Genomic DNA, 15,036 nt, shown 5'->3' with positions numbered 1-15,036 from the left:
AATGTTTTAAGTCAATTCAGCACTGATTTTTTGTATTGGATCAGTGTTGACTCTAAACCTCAGATATCAGTATTGGTAGTGAAAAATATGGATCGGTGCATAGCTTTCAGCAGAGCTAAACTCCAAATTATTTGTAGAAAATCCACCTATTCACTGATTTACATATAAATTATATTTCAATAGATATTTAGAAGAAATTGCAACCTTTGAAGTTGAAATACCTGGCCACAATGCTATTGGCTGGCATTTTCAAAGCACTCAATACAAGATTGCAATTTATTTTCTTTGGTGCTGATTGGCTGAACCCACAAGAAGTTATGGAAAAATGTAGATAATATTTTCTGTGATAGTATGGATTTGACTGTGCATATTACATATTAAAGTATATTTTCTGTTTGAAGTGTTAAAATCGGCTGTTAAAAGTGGGAATCTCACTTTTAACTGCCTATTAAAAACATTTGTATCCACAAATTTTAGCTATTCACGGGTTGCTGGGGTTCCTAACCGCCACAACTGGGGCCCATGGTAGTTTAAAGCAGTTTGTCCCGAGAAATACCAGATCACTAAACTCTTAAAAAAAAAAAAAACATTTCACTTCAATATAAACTACTATGCTTGAACACTAAAACATCTCTGTAGGATAACATGTTTTAATTCATTACAGTATCAAGAACTCTTGTTATAAAGTGTTAAGGGCTTCTTAAACCTCTGTTGGGAGAGAGCAAGAGGTTAATAAAAAGTAGATTATAGATTTAATTTGGACCTTCACCCACTGTTTTTTTGGCTGCCACTCCTCTCATACTTTCCTTTGTTCTACTCAAACAGGGCAGTTTTAATAAGACCTGAATCCATAAATCATCCTGGGTTTGAAGCCTGAAAGAGAGTCCAACTCTTAATGTAAATGACAGCAAAAAAAAAAAAAAAAAAAAAACTGCAGGGAGCCAACAGTCATTTTACAGTCAGTATTATCAACTGGAGTGGCAGGATTATGATTATCATCATGGTTAATGACCAGCGAAGTGGAGCTGCTATGCAGACGTGTCAACGTACCTTTCATTGTTCATTAGTGGAGCAGTCAAACCTCAGACTTTATTGCCTGGTGAGTGAGTCAGGTTGGCCTCTTTCACTTTCATGACGTTTGCTTTGACATTGAGCTTTGCATTTCTCTAACTGTCCCAAGTTTTCATTACAGGAAACTAAGACCTTAGTGCCTGTCTGTCTCTTTTGATGCAGCTTAACAGAGTTTATTTGTAGTAATGTGACCAACATTTTTAATTGTTTGTTGTTGAACTAATGCAACCATGTATATTCAAAGACGTCACAGAATCTCCTGTTCACAGCCATGTTGGAATCCCAGTGAATGGTGTTAAATCTATAACTTGTTAAGCAACAGCTAAAAATAGTGGTGGTGCATAAACAAGTTCATCTTGTTTATGTTTGCTAGACAATCAGTAACAATATATGTTACGATAGACACGTGATCAATATATAATATATCTTTCCTAGGTCTATCACCATGGTAAACTCTCTTTGAATGCATGAATTTTGAAGAGATGAGGTTGAACCTGTCCAGAGGTTCTAACGGAGCGGTGTTGTTGCAGGTTGGAGTCTCCTACCCGCTCTTTACTGATGGAGGCCCCGAAAGGAATCCAGATCCTGGCCGAGGCCGGAGATATCCAGGCCATCTGCAGGAACGAGCTGCGGCTGGAGTCCAAAGACGGAGAGGTGGGTCAGCTTCCAAATGGACTTTAAGGTTGCTTGGATGCTAAACTCACTAACTGAATAAAAAGACGTCAAGAATGATGAATAGAAATGGGATTCTCAGCACATCTTATTCTGCTTCCTCTGTTTACATTCTGAGTCATTCAGGATATGATATTAGAAATGCTTCCTAGAAGACAACTGGACTTCATGTCTTGTCTCTTCAAGAGTCCTTCAGTTTTGAACATCAGATAAGATGAACCTTACTGATCCCAGAATTGGGAAATTATTGGGCAGCAGTAGCCTGACACACAGACAGAATGCTAAACATAAAGATAAAATACAAAATAAAATACTGACATCAGACATAAATAACTCAAATTGGACATCAGTATGTGAACACTGCTTAATGTAGAACTGAACTGAACTTTTTTTTTTTTTTGTATTTGTCACTGTTCTGATGTTTTGATCTTTGCAGTACAGTCACACGATCTTTCAACGTGCAGTTTCATTTCATTTCCACCCCGCCATCCAGGAGCTGAGCAGAAAGATTATGCATAGCTTTCTATTCCCCACACAGCGAGGTCCACTTGGCTCTCTGTCGATGGAAAAACCTCCCACTCTGTTGCAGCGGAGAAAGTGGAGAAATTAACTGTCTTTGTCTTCTGGCTCCAGCTCAGTTTAATATTCCTTCTGTCCAAATGTATTTTTAGCAAACAACACAAACAATATTTAGCTCTCTGAGCCAACGTGGGCCAACATTATTAAGATGGCCGCTGGCAATTTTCCTGCTCACTGTCCGTCCACCAGGAGTGCAAATAAGTAGGAAAACTAGAAGCAGAAGTTGATTTTTTTCTCTTTTTTCTTCCTCCTGATCCTTTCATGTGCTAATAACTATTTATTTTCCATTCATCTTTCTCACTTTCTGTCTTTAACTTGGATTTTTTAGCATCTTTCTAATTCTCCCATCGTTTTCCTTTGTGCACCCGAGTTCCTCCAACCATCCAGCGATTCGTTACACCCATCAGCCTGGCATTCATCTTTCCTGATAAAAGGATTTTCCTCCGTACATTTCAGCAGTCGTCCCTTGTCAGATCTGCGAACATCAACGCAGGAGGATTAGGGGAGAAAGAAAGTATTTAAAAGTTTCTCACAAAACAGTTTGCTGTTTTTAGGAAAAGCTGCTGATATGAGACCAATGGAAGCAGTGGAGGTTATGAAGGTGACCCTGGATCCAGTCTGGTCCAATTAAAAGCAGAAGCCACGCCTGCAGACATGTGCTCAAAGATTAAATGTGGAACTTCCTGTGAACAGAGCATATAATTAGAACAGTGCTCTCACACTCCATTAGTCCAGCAAATGTCCATTTGTCAAACCTCTGTCTTACACCGCAGCTTCCATGTCTGCTGGAGCTGCCGCCACAATTACAGAAAGGTTTTGGCTATTATCCGGTGACGGGCCACATGAGCAGATACTGAAATTATCGGGAACGCAGCACGGCCGCTCATTAACGGGCCGCCGAGCACGTGTCTGTGTCTTCATTAGATAAATGCAAACTGTCCAGACACACTGCAACAAGTTTTAATTACAGAGACTCTGCATTTGGACCGAGACTGAATCCTGCATCAGAACATAATCATCTAAATATTGATAATAAAAAAAGTTTCTGTCTAATTGAGATGATTTATACAGAGAGCTCAGAAGGTGTAGACTGACATCAAAAACAACAAACACCTTGTCTGTAGGATGTGGTGTGAAATTACAAATATGTTGGGGTATTTTTCCCTTTTTTTAGGGTTAATATACATTTTTATTGTAACATTTCTCCCTTTTCCACTATAAACTCTGTGGAGTTTCTGGTTAATTTATATAAATTAGAACAAAAATTCCTACTAAAGCAGAATTGGACGGACGGACCTATGAGAGAACAAATATATTAGATCTGATTCACTGATGCATTAACTAATCACACCATGTTGAGCTTAGATTTAAGAGATTTCTCTCTTAAGTTTTGTAATTCAAAGTGAATTTTCCAGCGTAATAAAAAAGATGTAGATTATAAACGCAAAATAATATTAAAATAAAATATTCTGGTTAGATTAATGCTTTACCAAGCTTATCTACATGTACTCTTGCCCTTCTGGACCCACAGAGTCCCGGTCTATCTGCCCCTTGTGGTGTGAGGATTTGTTCAGCAGCAGCTGCCTGAGGAAGTCAGCTGAGAATCAGCTTTAAAAGGGGTTCCAGGTCATTTGTTGACGATGCCTCCCCGGAGCTCCTGGTAATAGCTCCTTTACTTCTTCGTTTTATGGCTGGAGAGCTCCTCCTCTCTGTGGCCAGTAAAACACTGGCCAGGCACGAGCCCCAGGAGACCGAGGAGGAGGACAGGGAAGAGAGATTGGATTCATGCAGCAGTGGATTTTTACTGCACAGAGTGAGAAAGATATTTTGTTCCAATCAATGAGAGAGATAAAATGAGTTATGAGTAAATGTGTTTGTAAAGGGAGGGGAGCAGAGAAAACTTGGGGTGGTTTTTCTGTCATTGCTCTGGAGAAATAACCAGCAGTAAACTGCAGGCGATTTTGGGATTTACTGTTTTGGATTTTTATCCAACAAATATTTGTTGAAACAAAATAAAGAAACACTTTTGTGAATCATGGTTATTGATCTTTTTTCTTATTGGTCGAAGCCCAAGTTAGGTAAACTCCAGCACGATTCAGAAAATACAAAAATAAGATTCAATGGCGTGTGGCTCTGTGATACTAGAGAATTGAATATATTTTTGTCTGTGCATCCAAGAAGTTTTCACAGTGATTTACTTTTTCCACATTTTGTTACAATTCAGACTTATTCCAAATTGTATTAAATGAATCTGTTATATCAGATACCCTTACTTATTAAAAATAGAAAACCAAGAAATCACATTTAAATAAGTGATCAGTTTGACCATCCACCTCTGCCAGTGTTTTCAGCCTCCAGTCTTTTTGATATGATGCCACCAGTTTAACTCTCATCTTCAGGCAGTTTGGTTGATTCATCTTTGCAGTAGTAATATTTATCTGGAGGGAAATGTGACTGTCAAATCAAATAAGTCTAGAAAATGCAGTTACAGACCACATAAAAGTACTGTCCAGGAACTTAAAGGGAGTGTTAACTGTAAGAATGTCACCTTAGAAAACTATTTTCTAAAAGTACAGCAAAGTTTGGAGGATTAATTCATCTTGGATAGTAAAAATTTTACACCCTGTCCTTAATGTTTGAAGTAGCTGTCTGCTTGACTTGCCCATGATCATTTCTTTCTAATTCTCCAAACTAAGATCATTTCAGCTGCCATCCCTTTAATTAACTTAATTTTTTCTTATTAAAAAATATTAACTTGGCCAATTTAACTTGTGAACTGGTTTTGGCCCAGTGAGACTTGCCATTCCCATTTTGTGTATTAAACACAGTTGTTTACCAAACAACCACTTGTTTGTTAAAATGTAGTAGATTTTACTATATTGAAATTGACAATAATGTGTTTGTGATGAAGAGCGTAATGATGAACGGTGGGTTCAGTCTTGAACCACTGCTCAGCCTTTCTATATTTTCTGTGCTGAGATGTTTGTTTTGATCATGATGGGGACAAAATGCTCTTTCATGTTTTTAGGTCAGTGGATCTAAATTAGTTTCACCTTGAGTTCAGAGAATAGATTTGTAACAATTATGGAATCTCTGATGCCTTGAGGGCTTGTTGGACCTGATTGCTCTTCAGGCCCCATGTAATTACATAAGCTTAGATTTGTTAAGCAAGTTACTCTGAATAAATCTGAATTAATTCCAGTTAAACAACTTGTAGCCATCACAAAGTGTTTAACACAAAAATACAATTTAGCATGTGATTTCTCTTGGGCACAGATTTCCTACTAGTCCAGCAAATATCTACCATGCTGAGTCAGTTACTGGTAACATTATGATAACATTAATGTCAAATGGCTTGTCTTGGGTTTAATGGAATAGAAATAATTTCACCTTTGACCTATCTCAGTTCTCCTGCTTCATGATTTCCTGTAATATTTATCTGACAGGTTTCCTTTGACTCTATAGCTTCACCAGTAGTGCCTTAATCCAGAGATGATTGTCTGTAACAAGGTTATCAGTTTGTATCCTTGGTATAACTCTTCTGTGGAGCATTGTGAGCTTCAAGCCCAGATCATGACATTACTTGTATATAATTTCCTGTGTTCACAAGTGTTTGTTGTAAACTGAGAGTAAATGACATTATCAGGAGCTGTGTTTCCATTGACAATGTAAGTGAACAAATTGACATTTCAAAAATAGACCCACTTAATGGAAATCAGGCAATTTTGAAAAAGCTTTTGTTTTTCGATAAAACGTTTTGGTGCTAGGATGAGGTGAGTTTTTTGGTCGTATTGAAATTGGTATATTTTGCAACACTTTTAATCACATCACACAAGTCATGTAAATAACAACCGGGTATTGCCACTGGCGCAAACTAAGATGAAGAAGATGACAAGAAATAGTTGGAGGATGACGTCATGTCTTGTTTTTATTGACTTATTACATGAACAAACGTATTCAATGGATGGATGGTAAATAGCATAGGTGCATGTAAACTTCTGATGGTTACTGTAACTATGCTAACAGGATTTTGCCAGTCAGGTTTTCTGATGTCGAATAATCTACACTTGTCTTCAGTCTCACCAGTTTTCTCTCCATTCACCCAGATTGCTCTGGATGCTCAGAGGATCCGTCTGATGAGGCTGCCAGAAGGAAAAGCCTCTTCCAGCTCCTCGTCCTCTGGGACTAGGCAGACTGTCTATGAAGTTTGCGTTTGTCCTAACGGGAGACTTTTTCTGTCCCTTGCTGGCGCCGGATCCACCTGCCAGATCAACAACAACGTCTGCCTCTAGGACTACAACTCTAGGATTTTGTACAACTATAAATAAGATATTTGGTGGGAGGGGGAAAAAATGACACGCAGAGCAGGCCAATGTACAAACGCTGTCTGCCTCTAGGACTGCCGGAGCCAACGGACAACAAATAAGCGTCATTTTTCAATCAAAAACACTTTAACCTTAGGTTCTACTGATGTGTTTAAAAAGTCAATAAGGACGAGTTTGCTTTAAGGTTTCTGAGAGGTGCCAAATTTCAGTGCGAACATATATTTTTCCCTAACTTCTACAAGACTCTAAAGGTTACAGGTTTCAATACCTTTTTAATACAGAAGGACAGAATGGCACCTTTTGCTCTCTCCTGGACAGAGACAAGTATAAATAAGGTTGGTGTTTGTATCATAATGGTTTGACCCTAAATGACTCACATGACACGGCTATTTATTAATAGCAAGCAAACATAGGAAACACTTAACGTAGAATTCCAGTGAGTATTTTCTCCTGCCAGAAATGGAGAGTAAATTCCTCTGAGATCTACTGTAAAAGACACTGATCTGTTCCCTTTTTTTCCCCTGGACCTTCTCAGTGCCAGAACCACTGGGGTCATCACCCATGACAACAGGCCAAGTATCTTTGCTATTTAAATTTGGTTTTGCAGAACAATTGAGAAATATTTTAGCTGCTGTGTTTGTATGTGCTTTTATTTTGCTGATTTTCACTCACAGTTTCTACATAAGTTTGGCCATGTTACCTTCACATCAAACTTAATTTCAATCCAATTACAAAAGTTTTATAAGGGTTTTGTGCATAAAATATTCAATATTTGTCTTCTTCTCATTAATCCCAAATGTCTTTTATCACACAAGCAGTTAAAAACAAATCAATCACAGCCGATTCATTAAAAAATCAAGTATTAAAGTAAGTGATTATTGTTCACAATGCTCCATAGAAGTCATACCCTGAGGTGTTATAAATCTTGAAAAATATATTTAATTTTAGTAAAAATCTAATTTAAAGTAGTGTGTTTTCAACCCTCTGCAGTTTTGTCATTTTGCCTTTTAACAAGAATATATTTCCAACCAGGCTGCTCAGAGAAGCAAAACTTACATTATGTTGATTTTAAACCACAATAAATAAATAAATAAATAAATAAAATAAGCTGCCTGAACCCTTGTGGTGATCACCCTACTGGTTTCTTGCCCTGTAAGTTTAAAAAAATAAATTGAACCACTCTTTTGAAAGAGGGGAACTGTGCCTGTGCCTTATGTCAATGCACTCGTGGCAAAAAGAAGCACATCAGACAAACTTTCTTTGGCATTAACGAGCTTCATGGTCTGATTTTAGTTTGGTTTTTATCCAGTTCACAAACCTTTTCCTTGTGTGCGAATGCAAAGACCTTCAGCTGCCTCCGACTGTAGACGCTCACATCCAACTGCTGTGAGGGATACAGTATGTTGGGTTTTCTTTCATGTATTATTTTTGTTTTTAAAAGATTGCTTTTTAGTGTGTGTTAAAGCTTGACTTGGCAATCTTGTGATACTGTGGAGTTTAAACTGTATTAATTTGATTTTTAAACACTTGTACACTTACCTAAAGAATACACTAAAATATATTTTTGTCATTAGAAACACGTTTCAAAGTCCACCTATGATCTTCAGCATTTGTTAAATTCTTCACAGGAGATGTACAGATATTCTCTGCAGAAGTTTTGCTGCCTTGTTTAATAACTCTAAAAATATCCAAGCTAATTAAATACTTCGGTAAGAGTTTGGACACATGTAAAATCCAACTAAAGAAAGGATATTTTATAAATTGTGTTGTACATTTCAACTTGCAAGCCTCCATTTTTTTGTGATCATAACACCCCTTCAACATTGGCAGTATTGTGGCAATACAGCTAACAATACAAGACTCAACCCCACCATGTGGTTTGCATACAACCAGGCAAAAACACAAGCTTGACAATTATGTGTCAAAAATGTGTCACAAAGTGCGGAATTGGTCAGTAAAAAATAAAAAACTTATTTGACAAGTTTTTTTGCTGTTGTTTTTTAAGCTCCATATGTTCAAATAAAACCTTTGTTGAGATATGAAGGACTTCTGTGGAGGGTTATATGATAAAAAAAAGTTGTAATTTTAGACTACAGTTTTATAAACGATGTATGAAAATCACTTTACTGAAGATTAGGCTTTTGTCAATGTTTGCAGTTAGAAGAAAACGTAGATGTTGGTAAAAGAAAAAGGTGTGTATGTGTAAGTGTTCAACAGGGTTGTGTTTTCCAACTGTTTGGAAAATATTCCTGAACCAGAAGAAAACCACTTGAAGATAAAAAAAGGGGGTTTAATTCAATAACATGTTTGTGTTAATTTTCAGAGAAACTCGCCACTCTTTTCTTGATTTACCTGACATGATGTGTTTTAACCTTCCAGCAGCAGCTGTCATTCAGGTTTCTCTCTGAAGGGAAGGAAAGGGAAGAGGTGGAGTTGTTGTGTTTGCAGCTGTATTGTGCAAAGTTGTGAACCAACTCAAGATGAAACATGGAGAGGAGGTGAAAATGGCTCTTTTTGTATAGATTTTGATGCAAGTTAGTATCTTTAATAGCATAAATCTTTATAGAATTGATTTAATCAAAATATTTTTTTGACAGACCTAATTATGAATCACCATAAACTAAATATATCTGTGAAGCTAATCCAGATGGTTGGATGCTATACCAAAAAACAGTCAACACAAGTAAAAGAATACTTCAGATTTGAATGGATTTTTTATTTTTTTTTTTTGCTATATCTTCAAGGTGTCCTACTCCAAACATTGAGTTATATTTCATAAATGTATAAATAATTTGGTGACAAAAGATACAATTTTCCATTACAAGAGACTTGTATGTGACATCCTCACTCTGTGTAGCTATTTATATCACCATTTATCAATCCACCGTTTAGCAATGTTAAAATATATGGTGTGGATGAAAACCTCTGTAAAGTTTTTAACAGTGATCTAAAACTAGCCGACGGAGGCTATGTAAACCAGACATCCTTCTCTGCACACTTCCGCTAATCCACTAATGTGCTAACAGTGGAGCTAATGTTTCATGTAGTGTTTTGCTAACTTGGAAAATGTTTAAATTCATTTTTCTGGAGAAATTCCAGAGAGCTAAATTACTTGGCTGTTGTGTAAACTTTCAGTCGAATTAAGATTGGCATCTGTGTTAATGTTTTAGTTAATGACTTAAGAATTCAAGCAGTTTGCCGTTTTATGCTCTTATTTTGAAGGGGGTGAAGACATTATGTTTACTCTCCTCATGTTCTTTCTCTTTTTTCCCCTAATCTGATTTCAAACAAAATACAAACAGAAACAAAATACAATATTGACAATACTGAACAATACATAAGCATAAATACAATAGAACATGTAAATTATGTCAAAATTAAATCGGTGCTTGAGGATTGTAGTCCTTTAAGGGCAGACATAATTAGAATTTAAGTCAGTGCTTTAGCACTAGCTTTTTTAAATAAAGTATTGAAAGCACTTTTTCAGAATTAATATTTAGGATTAGTGCTGTAGGGCTAGCATGGTTAATTTTGTAGTTAGCGGTGTCCACTACTGTTAATAACCAACACCGGACTATATGCAAGACATTTGGCGTCAAAATGCTACATCTTTTTTAAAATTCCTTGCAATGCAAAATAATATTTTTTTTTTTTTCAAAGATAAGTTATAGTCAAGGACATAGAAATATTTTGAGGAATTTTGGACAGTTTTAGAAGATGGAGCAACTTTAAGCATAGAGTTCAGTTTTTTAAACTGAACTCTAAGGGGGGTGGAAGTAAAGTTACCACCCCCTTCATATCACACAATTTAATTATTCAACATCTTTAGTGTTTTGTATCCTCTCTTAGTGAGGCGTGCCAACTTTTCCTTGTTTCAGCCTCCTATGTTGCTGTACATTATATATTTTCCCACATAACTAAACCTGAATCTGCTGTATTTACTTTTTGAATACATGTAAACAGACTTTTATAGGGCTGTGAATATAAATAATGTAAACATAAATGCGGTGATGCGGCGTTAAAGAGAAACGTTGCTGTTTTAGAAGCCTTTTTTTTATGTATGATACATGTTTTTATACTGAAAGGGCAAAAATTACTCCCAAAAAGTTAAAGGGTATTCATTGACTCAGCATGTACAGCAGTGTATACAATGCTGGCCTGTGGAGAACAAGTTCCTTTTGATTTTTTTCATGATCTCGTCTCTCCAGCTGAGCTCAGATATTCGCTACAAACACAAAGCTTCAGATGTTTTTGTTTTTCTACGTTGGTGCTGAGGTCTTTGCATTCCTTCTAAGTGTGCTGTCTGTAAATTTGCGCTTGTATGAGCTACATTTGATTCTGCTCCGCTGAACATGTTGAACGGTTGCCAGTGAATCAAACCCAGAAAACAACTGAAAACCTAAAGGGAAAGAGCAGAAGAAACACCTGCACAGTGTTGAGGAGTATTGTTTTTGCACATATGTAGTTTACTCCAACATTCCCACTTAAATGTGTGTAGGTTTAATTTTTTGCTAATAACATGAACCAGTTTAAGTTTCACAGATCCAGGATTTGTTCTACTAATCAGTCAGTCATTCAGTCATGGTAAGTGATAAGTAATTCTAATTAATGCAAAAAAAGTTTTACCTGTAGTTAAACTATATACATCCAACAAGGTGTACAAAAACACACACAAAGTGAAACCCTAAAATTATTTACCTTGTCTGTGCCAAAAACCAACCCCTCAGCGCTGTGCTTTCACTCTGAACACTGTGTACCTTCTTTTCCTGACAGCCCGCTCGTTTCTCCATCTTTTCTTTACTCTTCAGTCAGAAACTGCCGTTCATGGAGTAGTTTTCAAAGATGCCAAAATAAAAAAAGGCATTGTTCAAACTGGCTATGTTAGTCACTGGAGTTTTCTTGAAAAGAAGATGAATAAACACCTCAGATTTACGGCCACGCCGCAGCAGATGAAATATGCAAAAATGTGTCACAATGGCTTTAAAAATGTGAGAGTTTGCACAAAAATGTTTTGGTAATTTTGGTTCTCTAGAGTTGCCATCAGCAGTAAATCTTTCATTTTGTGGCGCAGGTATGTCTCGGTGATGCTGAGGACGTCAAAGGCAGACAGGAAAAAACTGTAGAAAACTACAGCTTTACACAAAAATGAGAAAAATGTCTACACAATCCTCAAAAATACTTTATCACAATCAAAGCTATGCAGAACGCTACCAGAGGGCCAGTTTTATGTCAATTTGAGTTTCTTGAGCTTCATGTTGTTGTAATGTTATTCCTTCATCGAAAAAATACCTGGAGTACTTTGATTGTCTCATACATGTTTGAGGAATCGCTGTGCATTGTTCTGATGATGTGCTAAAGGTGGAGAGTTAGAAAAAGAGAGATCTTCTTAAAGAGACAGAGGCCAATTTCAAGGCATCAAATTTCTTTTAAGTTATGTTTGATATTACTGCATTTTTATAACAAATGAAGATATAAAATGGCATTATGTGGCTGGAATATACATAATGTTGCCCCTTTAAAAGCAGACAGGGAGAAAAAAAACCAAAAGAAGAATACAAATACCTAAAAATTATAGTAAAAAACTTGCTCTGATAAATGCAATGGAGTATTAGGCCCATATTAACAACAAAGTAAAACTAAAATTAAAGAATAAACTTGTACGAGGATAAAGTCTAATGTTAGACTAAAGTCAAAGCAACACAAGAATAAAGTTGTTAGTATAAAAAATAGGAATGAAGTCATAATATTACAAGAATAAAGTCATAACATTATGACTTTATTCTCGTAATTTTATTTTTTTGTAATTTTCTTAACATGGCCTTAATACATGTCATGTTGTGTATTAGGTCATAGATAACCGATTGCTTTTATAATAAGGTTTATTTTACTACAAAATAAACAGTGAAATGGTTTTATTTGTGCAAACAAAGCACAAAATCTTACCAAGAACTTTTGGTTTAATTTCTAGTGCAAATATCTTAGTACACCTGAAACAAGACCAAACTAACTTAGAAATAACTTTTCAGAAAGATTTTAGCTTGTTTTAAGTTAATTTTAATATTTAAATATTGATAATTGCATTCAAAAATGCTTTATTGATGCTAAAGAGAAATCAAAAATATTTTCCCATGATAAAAGTGAACTAGTACTTCTTATCAATATTCTAGAATTCAAGGTAAAGGTAATTTTATTTATATAGCACATTTTCATTAACAAGGCAATACAAATTATTGACTTAAAGTAAGTTCATATTTTGCTCATAAGTTAGTTTTGTCTCATTTCAAGTATGCAAAGATATTTGCTCTAGAAACTAGATGAAAATACTTTGTAAGATTTTGTATTTTTGCAGTGTAGTGTAACAGTAGCAGCTCAGATTTGAGGGGTTTGTGGTCATTTTCTCATTTACATTCCCCATTTTCACCCTGACTAGATATTGTCATCATGTTGCAGGATTTAGATTTACTTTTATGCACACCTCAACTTTAAAGTGACACTTTAATTTTGTAGATAAAAATCTATGCTTGAAACGGCTAAATCAATACGTAGGAGAATTATGCAGCCATTTCTTATTCTCATGTCTGCTGATAACATCAACACCCAACCTAAAACATGAACGTTCATCAGTGATAATAGCTTTAATCTTCACTCAAAGCCAGCGAGTCTCTTTGTTTCATCTCCCAGTGTTTAATACTTTTACATTTTCATGGTGCAATCATTGTGTAGAATTAGTTTCCAGATGGCTTTATTTCTCTTGGCACATAAGAAAAGGAGGAAAAGACACCTGAAGCTGTTAGCCAGACGGTGGGGAGAGTTTTTATTCCAGGAAAAATTGTTCAAGCTGTGATTCTGATTTAAATTAAAACAAACATACTGAATTTTTACTTTCTAGTCTAATTAGTAGGACTTGATACTTGAGGCCTCGAGAAATGGGATGCATCACGTTGGCTCGTTAGCTAATCTCTGTTGAGCAGCAAATAACCTGAAGCTACATACAAACTGAGAAGATGATCAGTTCAACCTGTGATCGTATCTGCATCAGTTATTCAATTTCTCTTTCTAATAATGTTCTTCAATCATGTACATATTTCAGTTTTAGTCCTAGTTACTGCTGATAGTTTCTTATTTAACAACTCTAATTTTGCCATTTCACTTGTAATAAAGGACATTTCAGGGTTACAGATAAAAAAAAGCGCATGCATGGTAATATGCTTTTACTTGGCAGTAGTGCTATTATTAAAAGAGCGAGGCTCTTCATACAAAGAGCCACTCTCTCAGAGATGACTGTTCTCTTGGATTATTGGAATGAGAAGCCCATAAAAGCTTGGAGTGAGTTATTGGCTCTGCTTCTTTCTGCCTGAGAGCAAAGTAAAGGAGTTTTTCTGGAAGAAAGTTACCAAAGAAGATGACAGTCTATGAAATGTAAAACCTCATTACTTGAACAATGACTACAGTGAGTGTTTTATTAATAGTTGTGAGGCTTTTTCTCTGAAAACCTGAGCCTAAATATTTCAGATTTTTATGGAGGTGGAAAAAAAAATCTTTGTTCTGCAGAGTAGATCTAAAAAGTGTTGTTATTCTGTCATAGATTTGTTAACTCCTGCTGAAAAGACTCATCAAAAGTGACACAGCGCTTTTAAAAGCAGGTCAGGACCGCAGAATCAGATGGTTACCTGCAAAATGTCCAGAACTCATAAAAGCATGCACCATATATCAATCACAATGTGCATTTGTGCTATTTTTGAAAGCTAGGGAGTAATTTAAAAAAAAAAACTATTTTCAGTCATGCTCTCAAACCCGGATATATGCGTATGGAAATGATGCTGTGCCTCGTACCAGGAAGTCTGTCACAGGCTGTCTGTTTACTTCACAACTCAGTTTTCACTTTATATGTCTGCACTGCGGCAATTCATAACATGTCAACTCAAAGTACTTTACAAACAAAAAGTCAGTTCAATTCAATCATACATACCAGTAGTTATCAAACATTGCATTAAGTTCAGTTCATTACTCAATTTTGTTTAAAAAGTTTTCAGTCTAAACAATCCATTTTTAGGAAGAAATCATGATAAGAAATTATTTTTGGGAGTAGTGTTACTGCAATATAAATTTTACTTAATATCATTGTAATGTATCACTACTTTTACTTAAGTAAAACTTATTCAAGAACAAATATGTTTTAACCAAGCATTCAGCAGACACATCCTCAGTTTATGTTAAAGTGAGATGTCTTGTTTTGTTACTCTGCTAGTTTCTATTTGCTGAGTCTGTTGTGCCATTTGTAGATCAAGAAGATACAGTAAACACTGTTATCACTGGAAGTATTTTACCCTGTTCTAACATACCCTACTGCATTTCAGAAGTTATATATAGAAACAAACTGGAAGTGTGT

At 35.8% G+C, this 15,036-nt stretch overlaps 1 protein-coding gene across 2 annotated transcripts in view; it reads left to right on the top strand.

The window, feature by feature from the left end:
• Nucleotides 1–11,523, top strand: part of sgcd (sarcoglycan, delta (dystrophin-associated glycoprotein)) — a 173,889-nt gene extending 162,366 nt beyond the window's left edge. For both annotated transcript variants that reach the window (XM_015048904.1, XM_015048903.1), the window contains 2 exons: nucleotides 1,602–1,725; nucleotides 6,429–11,523. In XM_015048904.1, the coding sequence (XP_014904390.1) occupies nucleotides 1,602–1,725; nucleotides 6,429–6,614 (310 nt within the window). In that variant the 3' untranslated portion in view covers nucleotides 6,615–11,523. The remainder of the gene's footprint in view (nucleotides 1–1,601; nucleotides 1,726–6,428) is intronic.
• Nucleotides 11,524–15,036: the final 3,513 nt, after the last annotated feature.

This window comes from Poecilia latipinna, unplaced genomic scaffold, assembly GCF_001443285.1.
Source record: "Poecilia latipinna isolate Pla-1442-1.1 unplaced genomic scaffold, P_latipinna-1.0 Scaffold911, whole genome shotgun sequence".
Lineage (NCBI taxonomy): Eukaryota > Metazoa > Chordata > Actinopteri > Cyprinodontiformes > Poeciliidae > Poecilia > Poecilia latipinna.
This window is presented reverse-complemented; position numbering and strand designations above follow the sequence as displayed.